General features: G+C 52.8%; 1 protein-coding gene across 1 annotated transcript in view; it reads left to right on the top strand.

Annotated features, from left to right (window-relative positions):
• The window catches only part of LOC128271235 (uncharacterized), a 28159-nt gene that overhangs the window by 5774 nt on the left and 1189 nt on the right, over nt 1-21196 (top strand). The window contains exon 2 of the mRNA XM_053008679.1: nt 2331-3069. Within this exon, the coding sequence (XP_052864639.1) occupies nt 2331-3069 (739 nt within the window). The remainder of the gene's footprint in view (nt 1-2330; nt 3070-21196) is intronic.

Below are 21196 nucleotides of genomic sequence, written 5' to 3'. Positions count from 1 at the left end.
CTCGCCCGCCAGTGGCGGATTATTGTCTATTATGGCGGGCACGTCTAGTTTCGACTTCACGGCGTTTTTATTTCACCCGTCGTCGGTTGCAGTTAAAAAAAAACGCTACCAAAACGGGAGCAAATCCGATACGGGGACCCTCGGTCGCGATATGCGCTGGAGCAGCAGCAGCTGGATTGTAGTGCGGACCGTTTTTATTCATACTCGGCTCTATCTGCTGCTTTGTGATCCTTTGGGCACTGCCGCGCGCTTTGCGCGATTGTAATTTGATATTTGAAGATAAATTCTCACAATTTCCCCACACAATCCTTGATGGGCCGCGGTGCCGCGGAGGATTTTATGCGCCGAGTTGTGTCTAAGTGCGACGTGTTGTTGCGTCGACAAACCAATAAACGCTATTCGCCAATTCTCTTCGCTTCACCCGGCACAGCGGGAGTCCTCGCACGAACGGGAGTGTCGCAGCACCGTCGTGGGAGGATTATGAGCATGTTGTACCGAAACACCGTGATTTACCGAACGACATCGAGGTTAGCATCAAGCCAGCAGCGGGTTTGATGCGCTGGAATTAGATCAACGGAGAGCTCGGAGAGAGAGCGACACATTTTATGTCCCTTGACGCATATTTTGCGTCGCGCTATGCCATTAAACAAATTAACCGGCGAGGGCGCATTAAAAAGGCGCCGAACGCGGCCAGTGGGAAGTCGTTATTCAAAATGACATTCAAAACCTGCGTTCACACGGCTTGAACCGGGCGACGACGACTGCAGTCAATTCGCATCCGGACGGATCGGACCGGTCCAGAGTTCCAGATTTTATCTCTACCGGCTCATGTTTTCGGAATAATTACGGGTGCGATATTGAATGTCGCTCATCGCCATTAAAATGTTCAACATCGCGCGAACATCTTTTTGACGTTTCACTCATCATTTCAGCAGGCCATGAGTTGTGCGATTTGGACGTACGCCGTTGAATGTTTGACGTATCCAATATGCCGATTTCCCGGATTTTCCAATCTGTATTTGCCACGGTAATTGCTCTAGTAAAGGCCAATCATTAATGTTAAAGAATGTATGCTGGTCAAACACATCGTGGTCGTGGTTGGCTGGATTATGGCTTCGAAACGCTTCGCTGCAGAGATCAAAGCAGCCAGCGGAAGTGCTAATTTGGGCCAGTTTCGGTGCGTCGGCCAGTCGGCGATGGCAAAAAATGGTCAGAACCAGGCACCTCCCTACGGAAAAGTGGGTCAGTGGCGGGTGCTGTTGTGGCGTGCTTTAAATGCGAATCCTTGCGGGAAAATGGCGGAAACGGTGAAAATAATGCTCGGTGCTCAAACGACCGGTGGCTGCCACCTGTGTGTCCATACGTGGGAAATGACCGAGAGTAAAGAGGAATTTCCAGCCAGGAATACCGGGGCCATTTCAATTACAGATCGCTCTCGGGCGAACATGGCTTTTCACTCACCACCGCGTGGACCGTCGATTTGTGTATTTGCTTAACTCCCCTGGTCGCGCCCCCGGGACGGGATTTTCCGGGCGCCAGCCGGGGCTTAAATGCAATTACCGCACCGCGCCGCCGGACACCGAAACTATTTCCATATGCCTTTGAAGTGTGTTTGATGGGCCACAATTTGTTTGCACTCACCAGCGGCCCAAGTGCTTCGAATCGGACCATTCTGACCCGTTCTCCGGGACGGTGACGAAATAAGTTCCAAATTACTTTACCATTTAATTTTTCCAACGTTCCGTTTTGGTAGTTCAAATTTCTATGGGACATAAATCGTTCTGCGAGCCTCTTGAAGATGCTGCCGTGGGTTGCCGTCAGCTCGGGGCCACAAAGCGAAAGGGGAGAATGATAAACCTGCGAGGGAAAGAAAACTGGTCGTACCCCATTAACTACGGAACTGTCGATTGCTGTTTGCATTCCAAAGCGCCAGACAATGTAAACCATTTCGGAATTCCCCCGTCACGCACGCCCCCGGAGGGAGGCAGGAGGTAGGAAAATTCCATTAATGTAAACAATTCAACGGGCCGTGCCGTGCGCGGGGGACGCGGATGGCTCAGACACACTTTTTTTTCGGCCAGAAAATGAAGCGTGGCTCGATGCGCCGGCGAAGACGGGCGGGCGGACAAAAAGAGGACTTGCGCCGGGTGAAGTGTAATTATAGCTTATTATAAATAATTTTTCATCCTCACCATTTCCTGGTCCAGGAGCCGCCGCCTGCGAGCCGGGATGACCATTGTTGTCGATGACCGATTAATCATTTTACAGCTTGTTGAACATTTCTTTTTCGTTCCGTTTTCTTCCCGGTTCCCGGTTTTTTTCGCGCGCAGAGGATCCGTAAGTCCAGTGGTCGCTAACAACAGGAAGCGCTCGGCGTCCACGTTCCACTCGGCGATGTCCTCGCCGCCGCCCGCTGACAATTCGTTGTGGCTCGCGGACGAACCAGCGCGACCATCCGGGACAAAGCCGTCCGGGAAGACGTCCGGGAAGACGCAGTACACGCTCCGTTCGGCCAACCCGCACAGCAAAAACTACTTCGAGGAGCTGCTCAACAACTACAAGAGCCACTCGCCTCTGTACAAAGACCACCAGCCACCGCCGTCGCCGCCGCCGCCACAAACCAAAGCCCTTGCGCAGGGCCACTCCCGGGACAAACCCCGGCCGAGGCAGGGTACCGGAACCGGGTTAGTGACGAAAGCGAAAGCGAAAACTTCCGATACCGCGGAGTACGACTACTCGTACGAGGACGAGCAGGATGACGGAGGCGTGCAGAACGACGGGACATTCGGAGAGGCGGCGCCGGCCACTACCAGCACCACCACGAAAATGCCCTCCACAACGCAGCCCCAACAAGCCCAGGGGTTCGCCGAGGAGGATTCGAGTGGTGCCGGGGAGCCCGGCGACGGCGATAGTGGCTACAGTGCGTTCTACCAGAAGGCCTACACCATGCAGAAGAACCCGCGCCGTAGTGGGAACAACCTTTACAACAGTCTCGGTGGTGCTCCGAGGGCCAACCATCATTACGCGCCCCGACCGCACGGCAACCCGGTGGACCCGGCCCGGCAAGTGGTAAGTCACCTTTGGCATGCGACTAATCTCCTTCATAAATCGGTGTCCGCCACACACACACACACCTCGGCTCAGTTTTGGCTCGTAAAATGATAAGGTGCCTCGGCGCAACGAGTGCTTTACGAGTGCCGACAACGCGTTTTACGAGTTTTGGCGAGGTTGGCCACCCTGTGACTGGGGAAACAGGTTGCCAGCGCTCACTTTCTTAGTGGCGTAACCACCGTAAAACCCGCGGGTGGCCAACCCCGGAGCAGCTGGTGGCCAACAAAAAGTTTGCGAATCGAAACCATCGAGATCCATCGAGTAGCCGGGGAGCTATATGAATTGAAGGTCCTAAGCGCGTCCATCAAGCAATGGCCTGCTTTGACCGCCTCTCGAATACTAAAATTATCCCCCGAAACACACACACACACGCGCACTCGCTGTCATGATCCAGAAACCAGGATCGCCAGTTTGGGGTCAGAGGGCCCCGGAGTTCCCGAAACTTAATTAAAAGGAAATTCAATCAACTAACGTGCCACACTCTCGGCCCGACGAGAAGGTCAAAGGCGGCGTTCCGGTTGGAGGAGAATTTTGCACAGTTCACTTCTTCGACCATCTTGCCACCCTCGGGGTGTTTTTATTTTTGGACCAAACTGTCTGGGAGGACCTGAAACGGGGACCTGGAAATTCCAACGCGGCCAGCCCGCTTTCGTTATGTTGCGAACGAGTAACCCCGCGCACCGGTGACGTCTTCGGAGCGGGCCAAGTCTAATTTGATTGTAAATTATGGATAACCGAACCCGAGCCGGTCGGGCACATGTAAAATTTATCGACAACACCTGGACGCGCCCAGGGAACGAATCCGAGAGGGCGGAAACCCGGATTGGATTTCTCATCATTTTCCAACCCACGCCTGGCTTTTTGGCCAGCAGCCATTGACCGACTTCCGAGTGCGCAGTTACAGGTATTTTACGACGCGAGTACGCGCCTTCCAGTGCCATTCCGTCCATTGGCAAGACACTCGCCGACTGGCCAGGCCAGGCCGGTCAACAGTCGACGCGGCTCGGTTCCCATTCTTTGCCTCGAGGATGTAAAGGAATCGTTGCATGAAATAAAGATGAGGCCCCCATTGAGCCGAGCCGGGCGATGCTGGCCGATGCTGCCGAAACCAACTGCACCGGCCAGAGTTTCGGGTTGGATTCGACGGCCCTCCCCCCTTTTGTATCCGTGGGCCCATTCGGTGCTGTACGTGCTGGCCGTGAATCGGACCGGACCCCGACAAACACCGCGGATGGTGCCCTAGGATAAGAAATTTTGACGTAATCTTACAAACGGACCGGGCCGCCGCCGGATACCGTGTGGCCGGACCGCGACCGGAGAACACACAAACAACGGAAACCATTCATGAAATATTTATTAAAAAGTAAATTGTGTACCGTCTTCGTTTTTATCATCTGCGCAAAGCCCTTCGATGTGGCCCGGGCCCGGGTGCCCGTGCCCGGAGATATTTGGGAATGGTTCCGTGATAAAAGCCACAGCCAACCAGCTCTTGTGCCGGGCACAACAAAGCGGACCACTGTGTCGTCGCCACCGTGGACCAACAATGCACTCCTGGGAAGGGGATGCTGGGCGACGATGTTGCCACCAGGTTGCCGGTTAATATTGTAAAACGGTGCCCCGGATAGTCGCCCAGGCGGTGGAACGGTGTTCAAGGTGTCGGTCTGCACGCCACGGTCCTTCGAAGGGGTCCTGGCCCGGTGATGAGGGTTGAGTTCATTTCCCCGACTGTATAAACCGTTTTTCCGGAACCATTTCTCCGCTTCTTGGGGTGGTCGTGACTCAAATATACAAACAGGATGGGTCCCCAGAAACGGGTCAAAATATATATTTGCAATACGGTTCTCTATCAAAAGTTAGTATCGTGTCCTCGGGATCATTTTCGGCCTTTGGGCTGCGACCGGCCATGGCCGCTGGTGGAACGATGACGACTGGGACGACGGTAAGCCGCGCGGCACATGGAGCACCGCCGTGGCCGGAGCGGGGTGTAGAACGCATCCCGAATGTACGGCAGACGCTCCTGTTCAGTCATCGTGCGCCACTTGGCCGCCCCTTCGCGAACGATCTGGACCGCCGACAGGTGACCATTTTTCCGACGATAATCACGCAAATAATTTAGATACGGATTGCGGGTCTTCTTCCCCGGTCTGTACGCTCCTCTGTTGCGCCCGCTTCCGGATGATTCGCCCGCTTTTTTCTCCACGTTCGATTTGGTTTCCGACGCTTCCGACGGCATGGTTCCGATCGGCGGTAATTCGGCGGCTGATCCGGGTCCTCGGATCCTTGTGGAGCGATAGAAAGACCGTGCTACGAGCGACGCGACAAATTCGAGCACCGCCAAACCGCACTTACAATAGCAACTCATCTAATGGGAATAATGCTGCGCACCGTCTCGCAAAGGTAACTTGGATGGAATGCAAGGAAACACCTCCTGACAGCTGAGCATGGTCTACTAGGTCGCCGCTGAGGGCGCGTGAAAACCAATTACTTGTGAGAGGTTTAGGTGTTGTTGAGGTTGGAAAGTCCAATTTCCCCACCCGGGGAGGACGTCGGGATCAAAGAGAACCTGGCTGACCTCGTCGATAGGTGAGCGGCACCAGAGCGCGCCGCGCGCCGTAGTAAAATAAATCTAAATAATTGATTCCACATCCCAACGCTAATCTCTTGACTCGGCTCGGGTGACTTTTCATCATCCGCGCCGGTCATCCGATTCCAGTCCCCCCGGGGGAGGGGCATGGGATCAGAGCTCTGACACCTAGATGCTTCTTCAACCGGCGCCACCGTCGCCAAGATGCCACCGGGCCACGAGGCCACGATCCATTACTCACGCGCTCAGAGTAGCTAAGCCGGGCAGTAAGTTATGATCCCGACCTCCCTCCGGCTGCACCCTGGCATGTGGTCGATTAGTAATTTATGGTTCATCACCATCACGCCAACGAGCGCACGGCGCGGCACTGGCTTAGTGGGTTTGCGGCCCCCATGCAGATACAGATTGCGGTCCGGGTGAGGTGCGAGCGCTCAAAGTTCATTTGTCAAAACCGATCTCCCGCCACGGCAAGGACCTGCCGGCAGGGCGTGTGGGCACGCTCGTTTGCATAAAAGGGCGCACACCCGGGGCCGGGATGGTCTAGGCACTTGGCTAACTGCAAACGTACATCGAGCATTGAGCAAATCTATACAAAGAAAGAACTAAGACAGTCGTGGAGTCATGAGCCGGTATTAATCTCTCCAAACGGGTAGTGGACCACCTGAAGTGTCGATTGTCGGATGGCAAAAAAATTGGCCCATTGATCGTGTTAAAACAAGCGTCACATTAATCTGCTAGCGGCGCGGTATTGGCATTCCCAAATAAATAACGCCTAATGATCAATTACCTGCCACGTACACATAAAATGTTGCTGAGGGGCTTGCGAATTGGCAACGACGCCGGAGAGTTGGCCACGCTTCCTGGCTTCTTCTTCGAAGTTCGCACGGAGAAGTTATTGGTAGCAGATGTCGAACTATTCCACCCCGGCCTCGGAGCTCGTTAAGACGCTCGGCGGGGTCGCTCTTTCTCTCTCGCTGCTCCTAATCCTGGCCAATGGGCCGAACGGGTCGAACGTGTGGTGGCTAATGATGCAGAAATTTTTCAAGCATCCCCATCCGCTCTGATGATGCTCTCTTAATGCATGATGCATGAGCGTCTCCACGAGCGGTCCTTCTTCCGTCCTGGGGCGGGTTAACCGGTTTGTATGGCGGCCGAAGGCGCCCCTTGTCGGCCAACGTTGCCATTTTTCTTCTTTTGGACCCATTTGGGACGCATTAGACACACACAGGGAGAGAGGGAGAGCGCGAGGATTCCGCGTGCGAAAGATATTAATTATGATGACAATAATTCCTGCGCCGTGTGCCCCCTCTGGGGGTCGTCTTCGAGGCACATCAAAAGACATTCTCTAGACGCACCGTCGAGGAAGCTAGCCACGGTGCGAGGGATACAACAGTTTATGTTCCTGTTTTTGTTTAATGTCAAGAAGTAGCATCACAAAAAATAGGCAGGCGACCGATCGGACGACCGATTGGCGGTTCGGCTGCTGGGGCTTCTTTACATAAACGGTCCGCGCTGGTGCCATTCCCGCAAAAAATTTCCCCATTGTTTTGCACCGCGCCAGGAACGGAACATAACGATCCGATGCGCCCACGCCCAGGTCGTGCCGGGCATGCGAACCGCGAACCGCGAAGCTAGTGAACCGTCACCGCGAAGTTATATTTTCCAAGAACTCGCGAGTGTAAGCGTAGGTGCTAGAATCGCGGTCCCACGACCGAAACGTCAAAGCGATCGCAATAAAAGATTAACCATACAGTAAATATTAATGAGCTGCTACGCGCCCGTCACGGCCTGCTGCTCCTGCTGCTGATGCTGCTGTCGATGAAATGTCGCGACCGAGACTTACTAGACACTGTCTCGCGCGGTCGTCGCATCCTCGGTTATCGTCACATGAAACACCGAAGCGTGCAAATAATAATGAATTTTTAATTGAAATCATTATTGACGCCCAGGGTACGTGAAGGAAGGGGCTTCTTGGGTTATGCAATCCATCGTAGGTGTAGGAAGGGACGGTTGAATGGCACGCGAATCGGCCGAGCATTTATCCGAACACCGGTTCTCGAATCCGATCTGGTTCATTCACTCGACACGACCCGCCAAAGCACTTCTAATCCGCGACCCCCCGGTGATTGATTTCCGTTGCTAACGAAGTGATTGCTCCCAGCGGCTACTACGTTCGGTGTATAAAGAGGCTGGGAAATCAAGATCTAATCAAGGCGGCTGCGGCTGAGGTGTTTGCATATGGTTGCCACGATCTGCCACGATCTGTGTTCACTTCGGTCCGAAACGCGCTCTCTTTTGGTAGCAAACAACAAGGATTAATGGCGCACAAAGGGTTCTTCAAGGGCGGAACATAATTCTCGATCGTAGCGCTTTCCGTCGAAAGTTGTTTACTCGCGTCCCGGGGAGTTTCCACCTTCGTAACTAATTGGTCCAACGATCACTGACACATGGCGCGTGCGCGATTTTAACTCGGGTTTTTGGGTCTCGTGTCGGGTGATGATCGTTGTTATGGGTTCCGTTATTTACGGGCCCCCGATTATTCGCCTTTAAACTTTATGCTACACGCGGTCCGGCAGATTGATGCCTCGTCGCCGGTCAAGGGTGGATACGCGCGGCATTAGTGGCCCCTTCCAAGATGGCAGCAGTGATTATCAACGGCACCGAACCGACCGGTGAGCGTCACGCAAGCGTCGGCAGGCAGTTGATTGAATGATTGATGCAAATGCTCTTTAATCCACCTTTGCAGAAAGGCGCATCTTTTAAGCCGAGCGTGGGCTACGGCCGAACGGATTACGGCCGCGGGGGGCGCAAACATTGTAACATAAGCCGATGACAGGAACCAATTTTTCAAATAAAGCACGCGCAGCAGCACCGCATCTTTTATATGCAAAATAGTTGCCTGAAAGCGAGACTGGCGTAAAATCAATTTAGCAAAGAGTCAAATTTCTGTCCCGCGTTTGAATTGGTTTTTTTTCGGATAAATTACCATAACCACGCGATAAAAAGCACATCCCGAAACCGTTACCTGTGCATCGAGTTATGGCCGTCATATTTCTTTATTAATTGTCGGTGACATTTGCTAAATTTATATTGGCAAAAAGTGAGAGAGAGAAAGAGCTTGTTTAACATAAAATTATGCCAAACCCATTTTTCACGCTTTAGATTGCATTCTTTTGTAACCCGATTTGTCACGCCAATCGCGCTCCGGAAATGGCTAACACCGGGGAGCAGGATGCGTGTGTGTTTTAGTCCAATTGGTTCGTGAAATATTTATTGTGCGCCCGAACGATCGATTGACTTGTCTATTGTCACCGTTCGCAAACGGCACGAATGTCAGGCAGAACGCTGGCTTGCTGGCGTTTTTTTCCGCCGTTCGATTCGAGAGCCGTTCGACGCGGCCGCGGAGGTCATCACTGTCAGAGGCTGTTCCTGGTGGCCATAAATTATCCGTGGCTACGAGTGACACGCCTGGGAGTCCCAGTCCCTAGCACACCCGGTCAAGGCACCGTACATGCATTCGGGACGATGCCGAGGCCCACGTATTCCGGGGGCCACACCACGAAACGGGTCGGTTCCTAATCACGAATGCAAAAATGGTTTTCACGCCGCGACGCCGTGGCCGGCAAGAACTATCGGCGCGAACAGTGTGACATAAACTCGCTGGCCGTCGCCCGAAGGTTTCGCGTCATTCATATTTCACGGATTTAACACTTTTCTGTGCCACAAGGGAGAGACACAGAGAAAGAGAGAGAGGGAGGCAACCGACGGTAAAACATGTGTTTGGAATAAATTGTCCGTCGGCCAGCCAACGGCCCACCGGTAGTCGGGTCGGCACTGCGCCAGACCCAACATTCGTGTGGTGCAACATTTAGGGATTATGTTCGCTGCCGACCGTTGAGCTCCCAAAAACCTTAGATCCAAATCCATGTTGTGTTCAACAGCGTTTTTTCGGGGAGCTCCGTGGTTTGTCCAACCGATAGAGGCGATACAAATCTTCCTGGACGGAGCGTGATCACCTGGTTGGGGCGCGTGATCGTGATTTGTTCGTTCCTGACCGCGATTTGTTCGCGTTATTCCGTGGCCAGCGAGGCCAAATTCCTTGTTCGACCGAATCGATCATACGGCTGCAACTTATCGCCCCAAAGGATCTTCGAGGGGGCGATCGAGCCCTTTTAAGTGAGTCAACCTGCTGGGCTGTAAAATGGGTTGGGCAAGGGGCCGGGCATCCTATAAGGGTGCCCATAAACCCGGTTACTGGTTTGTCTGGTAAGCGAAGGCATTAAGAATCGGGAATGAAGTTGTCTTCCCTAGGCGATGACTCAGCCGCAAGGTTCGTGAAGTGAAACCGAAACTCGGATTGCGTCATAGGATCGGATCGGATAGACGGAAGTGCAGGTGCAGTGCGCCTCTCTGGGTGGCTTGTTGGGCCGCAGATGTTATACTAGGTCTATACGTTGAGAAGTGAACTGTTTTTAACACACAAAAAATGTTTATAAAATTTTTATGCGATTTTCTTTGTTATTCAAAGTATGTGCCATCGCTAGCTATACATTTCTCCCATCTCTCTGCTAAATCATGGATTCACAGACGAAAGAATTCTTCGTCTTTTTAAGTAAACTAATTGGTCATCCCATTTAGACTTCCTCGTAAAAAAACAAAGGGCTGCCCAGCCAATACGTGTCCCATCGATGAAAATGAATGATATTCGGAAAGAACCAAGTCTGGTGAATAACGCGGGGAGGGATAGCAGCTCCCATCCAAGTGATTTGATAGTATCCTGAAACAGTTTTGTTTTTTGGGACGCCTGGTGCTTGATTCCACGGCCTACTAGGCGCCTCCATTGTTGATAACAAATTGGCTTTTTGGTTGTTTTTCGATCAATGCATGGTTCAAATTGATCATTTGTTTTCAGTAGCGATCGGAATTAACGTTTGCATCAGATTTTAGGAGCTTGTGAAACACCACAACTTTCTGTCCCACCAGAAAGTTCGTTTTTTGGAGTCCTTTAAGGCTTTTTTTTGTAAAGTCAAAATCGCCATTTTGAAATGTTTTAAACCACTTAAAGCACTGTGATCTTCCAAACACAAGTCCCGACAAGCATTTGGTGCGATTCCGAAGCAGTTTTCTTCAAAAGGAGCAGAAAAATTATAATCCCCGCAAAACGTCATTTTCTAGCACAAAAGTTGGCATTGTCTAACCCTTTCAATGATGGGTTGCACACCGAAATAAATTAGTTTTCGACCTGAAATCATTTACCTGATGTCAAAACATGGTAATGATGAATGAATAGCAAAACTGGGAAGTCTAAATCGGCAGGTACAGCCATCTTTTTAACAGTTCACATCTCAACGTATAGACCTAGTAATTTGCATTCGACGAGGCAGACGATAATAAAATCTATTAGCTGCCGGTGCACTCTTGGCGCACGGAGACTGCGGATCTGACGGCTGTGTCTGCAATTAGCTAGCCCGGACATTAGTGCATCGTCGTTTCGATGTGCCAAGGCGGCGCAAGTCTCGTTTGCAGCTCGATCGCAAACCTACGATTAGATGATTAACGATGTGGCCGCAGCAACGATCCGATCGGCTCGTTAATCGGTTTTTTATTAACCAGAAAACGAACCTCTTTACGATCGCCGTTCACTCAATAAAGCACGTTATTTGCATCTGCAGGCCACTCTCGGTGCATGAAGTGGGTGCCGAACCCTTCAATCGGCGGGATGATAAAATGTAGACCTCGGTTGCGGCTACTTCCATTAGACAGTTAACGTTCTCCTTGAGAGAGAGGGCGCACTTTCACGTGCGTCGAAAGGATGATTTATTGGAATGAAATCGCAGAAATGGCGTCGTCTCTATACGACCGGTGTTGATGTATCGATCGGGAAAGGATTCCCCGGGTTCCGGTGTCTCCAGGAAGCGCGATCCCAGCGGTCCCTTTCGTGGCCCGGGTAATGTTTGCGAGTAATGATAGTGGCCGTCCCAAACCCGCATCGCATTTTGCATACGTTGTCAACAGCTTTTTAGATGGACCGTCAGATAGACCCCGTGCAGGAACGGGAATTTTAATGAAGTGCGCCCGCCACGGCCAGGTCGAGTGCTTGGCACAACATCTCCCACTTCGGTGCCATAAATCAGGCCTCAGTTTCTCCATCCGCTGGTTGCTCTCGAAACATTAAAAGGAGTGTGCCGCCGCACCGGTGCAGAGCCGACGCCTACCGGCCAACCCGACACCCGAAGGTGTGTTGTTGCCGGGCTTCCTATTGTTTTGCCTCCCTGCGGCGCATGGGCACAAAAAAGGGGGTCTGCGCCACATCAATCCGAGAACTCCGAGGAGTGTTTGCATGTTTTGACAGACAAACCCTGACCCGCGGCTGACACACTACGACAAACTTTTCCGCATGGCGGACCGACAGAGGTGGCCCAAAAAGGGTCGGTGTCGAGGTGTCGGACACAACCGACCGACGGGCGACCGAGTGCCGGCGGCGCATAAATATGCAAATTGGATAATTCATAATAAACACTATGATTAGAAACGATTTTCACGCCTCGCCCGCGCTGCGCTTTTTCCGTGTGAGGTCCGTCGGGTGTCGGATCGAAGGTGGGTGTTCCTTGCCGCCCTCGAAAGCCCTCAAAGCTGCCAGCCTGTCTGCCACCACGCGATCGACGGAACGCCTCAACCGGCGATGAGCATCGGGAGATAAAACGTTTATTTATCCTCAGACGAGAGCTCCCAGGCGCATACGGGAAGCGAGATGCTACCGTGCGATACGCATGTGCAATACCCACTGGCCACAGTCTCCCACGGCCACCCGGCCACATTTCATCGAAACAGAAAGTAATTAATCATCCGCGCTCCGTGGCTCCGAGAGAAACTCCGAAGAGTATCCCGATCACTTCATCATAAGGCGCGCTTTCTCGTGCGCCGATTACGCAACCCGGCTTTAGCCGTCAGTGGCTAGCGGCCACTGGAACTGGAACCACTTTGCTCGAGCACACACCAGTGCGTCGTCGTCACTGCTTTAATGAGGGAGTGAAAAATCACCCTTCAATACATCAATCATCGCGCGAGCGCCGTCTGCCAACATGCTCATGATCGGTCAGATTGAGTACGCGCAGTCTCCGTAGTGAAGGCAATTAAATAAGGCACCACCCTGTAAGGTGGACAAATTGGAAAACGGGTGCCAGCTTCTGGGTGTCAACCCAACGGCTTCTTTTCATTTCACGAATCGGAACGCATTTGTAGTGAATGCAGCAAACCGACCGATTCACCGACGGAAAGTGTCCACTTGCCTGCCTCGGGGCAGCCACAAATAGAGACTTTATTCATGAACCGAGAGACCGTGTCCTAGATGCGGAATGATGAATTCTAAACGCTTCGGGGCATTTTCGGTTCGGGACATTCTGATGGTTCCCGAGCACTCGGATGTGGTGTCGTTCCATTTCCGACCGGCCACGGTGGGGGTCACGGTATTTCGTTGGTTTTATCGGTTTCAAATCGGATTGCTGCGACGTGGAATCGCAGCTTCCGCACTAATGATACACTAGAGCGCGACGTTCCGTTCCGTTTCGTTGCTGAAAGACATGAAACAAGTTAACAAGAGTGACACGCTTATCCTCAACTTCATCACTCCGCCTGTCGCGCGCGCTAACGAACTCCGGACGGACGGATGGCGACGTCTTGACAAATAGTGTGCTCCAAGGCGAAGCACCAGCACAGGAGTTCCACTCCAGCTCCAAAGCCAACTCTGATGTGCTGCTGCTGACGGCAAAGCTAATCTGTTGACAGATAAGACGACAGCATGCTATGACAGTAATTATCTACCGGCGCACAAGAAGTCACTCGTCCAGCCAGGGTCAGGCCCCGGTGTGTGGCGCATTGCACATAAAAAGCAGGTACTACACCCGCGGTACCGCAGCCGCGGGACATGTCCTCATCTCGGGGCGGCTTATGACGATTGCCAGGGCTGGGCCCCGGGCTTTCCGCATTCAGACCAACAGAGAGACCAGTAGCCTTGCACTTGACATCCCCGCCATTGTGTTGCACGAAACGGCTGTGGTGGGCTCCTTTCGGCGCGTGTCCTCCTCTCCGACTCGTGTGATTCATTGTGCATGAAAAACCTGCCAACCCAAGCCGAGCCGAGCGAGCACCGGGGGGAATCGATGGAACGGTAAACATGCAAACATTCCGGACCCCGGACCGGTTTGATGTACCGAGAATCCGGCGGATGACAGCAAAAAAAATGGACCGCGAGCAGAGAGTAGACACCACGGTACATCACGGCGGTGGTTCTTGGCAAACATCATCATCGCTGTTTTTATGGGAGCTCCTCCATGCCTCCTGAGAGAGGTTAGGCGCGCATTCCCGGCCGGGAATGCGTCACACCAGTGTCGGTGCGGGGAATAAGGTCGCCGTCGTAACCACATTCGCAGCGTGCGAGGGGTTTTTTTTGAACATTTTCCCTTTCTATTGGACCCCTTTTGGCCCCGGTGTGGTGCCGTTCGCTCGTAGATGGATTGCTGCCAACCGCCGCTTTTTTTGTGAGGCCCACTTGGATCGCTCGCTTCGGTGACAGCTGTCAGAACGACGGCGTGCCGGTGACACGCATTGTGAAAATTCCATCTTGCTATGTAAAACCACATCCCGCTCGACAGGATTTCGACTCTCGACGAAGACACAACGATAATTTTTAATGATGTCATCGATCGAAGAGTGCTTAGCTCCTGGTAACGGTGACATCTTTTGCAATCGCTCACTGGTCGTCTATTTTCGAGAGATCATTTGCACGGATCTGAGGTTCTCCATGAGCAACAATGTCGGTTGATTTTTGGAAGTATCAATTTCACTCTTCCAATCCATGGCCTGCTACGATGCGGTTCGCTCTCTTGACGTTTCGATAGCCGCTCTTGGCTTCCTACGATCAGTCAGCATAATGCAAGTGAAAATCAAAACAATTCCTAACCTCTTGGAGCGAAATTGGAAAAATGGCCAACATTAACCCCCGGCGGGGCCACCGGTAGGTGATGATGGCCCGTATTTTATCGATCTCCGCGAATTTATCGATCCATTACATTTCAATCGCCACCGCTTGCGGTTCGGTTGGTCGGGATTAAGTTATTGTGAAGACGGCGGTTTCTGCCCCGCCGTGGTGTTCTGGCCGCCGGCAGTAAATTACACGGCTCGTTACGATCGTGAGCCGGGCCAGAAGCTCGGACCGCGGAAGCGGCGGCCAATACACGGCCGGCGGCACCATAAAGCATGGTCCGATTAATAATGATCGATTACTCACCGAACGCCGACCGACCGACCGACCGACGTGAGTGCGGGCCCCGAGGCCACTTCAAACCCCGGTCAGAATTACCATAATTTTCTACTGCTCCACTTCCAACAGGACTCGGGCCGGGCCGGGCCGGCCCGGCGGGGATAAGCCGGTGCTGAGTACGTTTCCGCCGGTATCTGACTCTGAGACTTCCTGGCCGCCTGACGCGAGTAAGCATCACTCCATCATCCATCAAGGCGATGGACAGGACTGAAAAGGATTCCGCTTTATTTGCTTTCACCACGGACATCCGAAAGGTCCCGATCGCCGGAAGTTTGTCTAAAGGTGCGACCCCGGGCGACCAAAACTGTCCCGAACAAAGAACTTCGATGGGATACGAAATGCGGTGGCCACTTTGTCGGCCCGGAACGTGTCGGAACTGCGAGTCTTCTGAGACGACTCACTTTCGAGACCACGCTACGCTACACCCCCCAGGGGAGCAATCTGATGACTGCTTCGTGAGTTCTCCCGACGCTGGAAGGGTCGCGCCTTGAATCTTGACTTTCTAAGGGGTCGTTTGCTAACGGAATGTAAATGGGATGCGTGCATCGCATTCGGGTCGGTTCCGTCCCGCCCGGCTGATAACGGTACGCGCCCTTTCCAGCCCCGTCCCCGAACCATCATGATGACGATGATGGATTTCTGTCAATGGGCGCCGCGATCGGTTCGGAGTCGCCTATGTCCTGCCTGCAGCAGTCAGAATCTGGAAAATCGTGAACTGGCTCGTCGCCTGAGGTTAATCGGACCGCTGAGTGTCCGTCTGCCCTCTGCGGTCCCGGTTCAGGTTGCTGGCACTTCGAACCGAAATTGGGCTCATCGTTTCAATCCGAGCGAAGGCGCCGCTTCAATAACTTCATCGTGTTTTGTTGCGTAACACAAACTGACCTTTCCTTGCGCCACGCGATTGGAAGAATGTTTTGGGAAAGTTTTCCTTTTCATCGTGTTAGACCTCGCGTGTTTTGACAAGTGGCCCGTCTTGACGCGAGGGGCCACATTTTTTTCCTCCAGAGACGGCACGGCGTGGCAGAAGAAAGTCTTTGAGTAAACAGTTTTATTTTAATGTATCTCTCGCGGCTGGCCATTCGTAGAGTTCTCCGGGGGTTTCCCGGGGAACAAACTTTGGCTGACGCTGAACTTCGGCTTGCGGTTTGAGCGGAAATTTATGCGATGCACGCCCACCGATAGTGTGCGGCCCCCCGCGGCTCGGCCGGGTGTGCTAAACGATGGAAGGTTCGACCGATGCAATTAGAAAACGCCAAAGCCGGGCCACCCTCACCGGAACCACGGTGGGGAGCACGGTTTTCGGGGAGGCAAAGCCAAGATCCAGGTTCCAGGAAACCCGGAACGGAACGGAACGGAATTGAGTTAATGCTCCAGGGCTTGGGCATGAGAAACGGATATCTTGCCGGTTGCGGTCACAATCGGATCATGGACGCTAGTGGTGGTACTGCAGTCAGTGCAGTTCCCGAAGTTCCTCCCCGAGGAAAGACCTGAAATGGCTGCAAAGCCAGCTAGCCCTAGTGAGGCGCCTAATGATTCCGTTTCCCCACCCCGCCCGGCCCCAGGTTCCCGAGGCCAAAAGTAATCAGACAGCGTGAATAATTCAAAAATCCATCTTCTCGCTCTCCGGACCGGATCTCCCGATCGGTGATGCGAGCGAGTTGAAGAGGAATGATCTTTTTTGTGTGCTGCTTTTGGGCGGCCTTCAATCATTTCCACTGATTCACTTGGTCGCCAGGGGTCGGCCAGGATGATTTGAAGGAAATTAAGGATAACACACACACGGACACTTGGACCGGTCGGCATCCAATTACAGTGGCTCTAAAGAAGGCATTAAAATGGAACGGAGAAGAACAGAGTGGACGGGGCGGTCGTAACCGAGGAAGCCGCAGCGGGGCACGGGCCACAGACACAACGCGCGTGTACCTGTACCAGGGCCTCTTCCCACTGTTCCTTCTTTTTTTTGTTGGGCAAAGACCGAAGGCAACAAAGGCCAGGATCAACCGGGGCCAGAAGTTGTCCTTCGTGCCGGAGGCAAGTGTTGCACGTGCTTACAATCGGCCGGCGAATGGCACACAAAGGAAGGAGCTTCGTCAAGATCGCGTTAGCCTCTTGAGCACTGTGAGGATCGCATCGTAATTATAGGCGTTACTCATGAAGCCCCTTCAATTACACAAAAGGCGGAAGATACCAAAGAGTCCGTTTTCTGTTACGATCGGTCAGAGGATCGGTCTTGGCAAGGATTCATTTTTAGGACATTTCAATTCAACATTAAAAAAGTCAAAAGTGCATTTGCTGGTTTATTGTACACTTTCCGCAGATTAATCGTGCCCCACAGACACAGTTTCATTGGCGACCGTTAAGCTTTTCCGTTAAGTTTTGATAACCCGCGTCAAGTACGTCGAGTTCCGACGAGGCAGTTCCCAGTCTAAGCGGTGCATTAAACCGCCCAAAAGGGTTTTTAATGGCCCGGCGTCTTTATGGAAGGTGTTCCAAGTGTCGGTTTACGAGCAGGATGGAATCCGAGGTGCTCCGAGCTGCTTCGAGACATGATGCCGGCCCGGGCATTCTGTTATTGTTGGGGTGGGTCAAAAGTCCATTAGGGAGATATCATTTTAAAATGAAAAACTGATGTCATCCGTGTGTCCGGACTGACAGCCGCCGGCCGCCAACGAGACACACACGATGATGAACTACATGACCCCCCACAAGACGACTGAAATCGATGCTCTCGATGCTCTCCGCATCGATTTCTTAATTTATTTATTTATCGACCCCGCGTCGTGCTCCGTGGTCGGGTGAAACGCCGAATGACGCCAAATTTATGCTGATCCTCCTCCTCGCCAAGCGCCAAAGGTGGACGTGCTGCTCGCGTGATGTCATCGTGATGTCGTGGCCGCCTTTGAGCGCTCGTTTCAAAAATATTAACGGTGACGAATTAGTGTCATCCTCTCGGGTGTCGCCGACGACGACGGCCCTTCGAGTGAAGCAATCCGAACGGAATTTTTCACTTCGCGCGTTCTATTTCTGGCCCAGCAGCCCAGCTGACGGCCCTCTTCTGCCGGAACACGCTTTGGCCGGAATCGATCAATTAATTATCGGCACCGCGGCCCGGCACACACACGTTGCTGTAGACGTTGCTCGCCTTGATAAGTTATGCCGGCCACTGGTGGGACTTAATCTTCTGCCAAGGGAATCATGTCCACAGGCTGCGGACAGTTGCCGTGATTTAATTTACCGATCGATCGGCCATCGATTGCCCTGCATCGTCGCAGCATGCTGTGCTCTGTGGGTCACTTCGATAAACATTTTAATCCTGTCGAGGATGGGAACGATAAAACGTAATAACTAAATCACCTGTCCATCATCTTCATCATCGTGTTCCTCACTCGGCCAGCCACCATCAACCATCGACCGGCCATTATCGGGTCGGGTCGTCGGAACGAATCTCTATTTGCTTTACCCAACCGAACCTCAATCGATTCCATGTTGAGATAGATCGCGTCATGGTAACGGAGGGCGCGGGGTGTCCATAGAGTGATGTTTATGTTTTCTCATTCTCAGATTACGAAAAGCAAATAATCTCCGACGCCGAAGTGGTGACCAGCGGCGGGATGGGACCGCACGTCAGGCTCGTCAGGTTGATTGAGAAGTTTTCTTACGCCGGGAGGCCGCCTTCGGGGGCTTTTGGTCACAACACTCCACGCGGAGGCCCAATTGGAAAACTTTGCCCTACGTGAACACACCGCGAGCCAGGCGCGTTTATGGTGTGAATATTTTGAAGCTCGTTTAATTTTCCCATTTTTCGAGAGTGACTCCAGCACGGCGACGGCGGCGTGTGTTGCTACGATGGAGCCTGTATTAGCTCCCGACATCGTCGCCCGGCGATGGCTGCTGGGATGTGGGAAAAGTGTAACCGAAAATGAAGAGCGAGAAACACCTTCAATTTGGGCGAGGCAAAAACTTTTGCCAGGCTTCCTGCTCTGGTTGCCCTGGCAACCATCTACCCGGGCGCAGCAGCGTATGGATGGAAAGTAATATTTGAAATCCGCGACGTCGATTGTGTCGTTTTCGCGAAAAGTTGGTTTTCGTGGCCCGACTTTCCGGCCCGTCGAATACGGGATCACCATTAAACCGGGTTAACGAAGTCACGTGGCGTGCTTTTATTTCTGCGCACCGGGCAAAGCTTTATTCGCGCTTCGTCGGATGAACGGGCATAAAAAGTGGATAATGACCTGACTCCTGCCAACCTTGTGCTAGTGAGAGGTTAGCGAATTTTATGTTACCTGTTTCGGTGTAACTATTTTAGAAGCACACAACTCACTTGGCAGCCCTGGGGTCGGGTCGAGAATATTGCACGCTCAAACCGCAACTGGGCAAAATTATGTTACCCCCGCCGAGGGTTGCGACCGTAACGAATCTCATCCTTCCGAGTACCGAGTGCGAAAGGAGTGCTGCGAGACACAAAGGAAGAAAGAAGAGTCAAGCCCCAACCGGCGGACAGACGACAAGCGAAGCCGTCACGGCAAATATCGCGGGCTCACCGCCGAGAGGTGCGAGAAAGGTTGTTTGCGGACCAGGAAGCCGACGAGTCCATTGACATTTCCATGTCGACGCGTTCTGTTGCGTGCAGACGCAGCCCGGACTGGCGGCTGGCCGCAGAGATAAGAGATCTACAGCAGCCGCCCTACAGTGGGCCGTGGGACCCTTTAAAGTCCTCTCGAAGCGCTTGACTTCTTTTCTGGGCCCGATAAGCCCGATAGCGAGCCTGACACGGGCTTCGACACGTAAACCAGCGGACGTTACGCTTCGTTACCGTATTTACACACTTTTTTCCTAGTTTCTGTTGAACCCCGCTCCGGGATCAAGTTGCGTCTGGAACGAAAGAAGAGTCTCGCCCGGCCCGGTGGTGTCTGCACACACTTTAAGCTCCTCCAGAAGATGAGTCATAAATTGGGAACGGGTGTTTGCGGTTTGCGTGGCGCGCGTGGAATATTAATGCAGCTCGTGCTCGGCCCCATAAAGCTGTGTAATGTGTTTCACTACGTCCTATGGGCGGTCGAAGGGCCATCGCTGCCATCAGTTGCATCAAACGGGATGGGAGAGAAAGAATTCGAGCCCCGGGATAAAGGACTCTTACGGGTCGCACATCGCTCGATGTTGCCAGTCAGCCAGACGCGTGACAAGCTTAAGCAAGACGAACGGAACGGGATGGACCAACTGGGGCGCTGCTTTCTCACCCCCCCAATATTCTGCATTGTGTCAACTCGTCTGCATCCCTGTCGCGAAAAAGTGGCCCCCCATAATCGGTCGCGCCCCATCAGTCTGATTAGGTTAATGCAGAGGGCTGCATTCCATCATTATGGGGCCACACACATAAAATTAATTCTTTGCAACACTCGGTCTGTGGGGAGTGTCTGCCCAGCACCCTACCAAATGGCCATTTAATGCCGGCCATCCACTTGTGCCGAGTGCATAAAACCATTTAAAACAATTGCCGCGTGCGGTGGTCGAAGATTTTGTGGTGGACACCGAGAACGATAGGGATCGAGCAGCCAACTGCTCGATCACCATAGGCATCGAGCACCGACTGCTCGATCACCAACGGCATCGAGCATCGACTGCTCGATCACTGCTACGTCTATAAAAAGATCAGAAATCGTACCGTCGAGGAGCAGTCTGACGTTAGAAGCCAACCACGTCAGTCAGTCCTGAAGTCAGCCGGACTTCAGGAAATAGTAGCCAGCCACGCCAGACAGTCCGAAGCAGCCGGACTTCCAGAGAAGTGAAATAGAAGATAAATGAAATAAATAAAAGTGGACGTATTGTCGTACAAAAGGACGTAAAATATTACAATTTGTTGCAATGTTGACAACGGACTCAGGGATTCTCGTTCCCGTTTCACGTAAGCGACAGACCGGGCCTTGGCGTTCCGGGGTTTGCGGGTTTCCGGGTTTAGCCGGTCGCCAGGCTGTTGGGTGATAATCCGTGTGGGATTAACCAACAGACGGAACGCATCGAACACGGGTCTACGAGTTGACAAAAGTGTGTTGCCAAGTGAAACCCAAAACCCCGCTCAACCCCTGGGTGATCGATGGAAAGGGACCAGGGAACGGATGATGATGTTGCCGGTTGACCCGAAAGATGGATGATGAATACCGTATTTATGATTCGCATCGCTCTCG

This window comes from Anopheles cruzii, chromosome 3 (assembly GCF_943734635.1).
Source record: "Anopheles cruzii chromosome 3, idAnoCruzAS_RS32_06, whole genome shotgun sequence".
In the NCBI taxonomy this organism is placed as follows: Eukaryota; Metazoa; Arthropoda; class Insecta; order Diptera; family Culicidae; genus Anopheles; species Anopheles cruzii.
The sequence above is the reverse complement of the archived record's forward strand: the minus strand, read 5'-3'. Positions and strand labels throughout refer to the sequence as shown.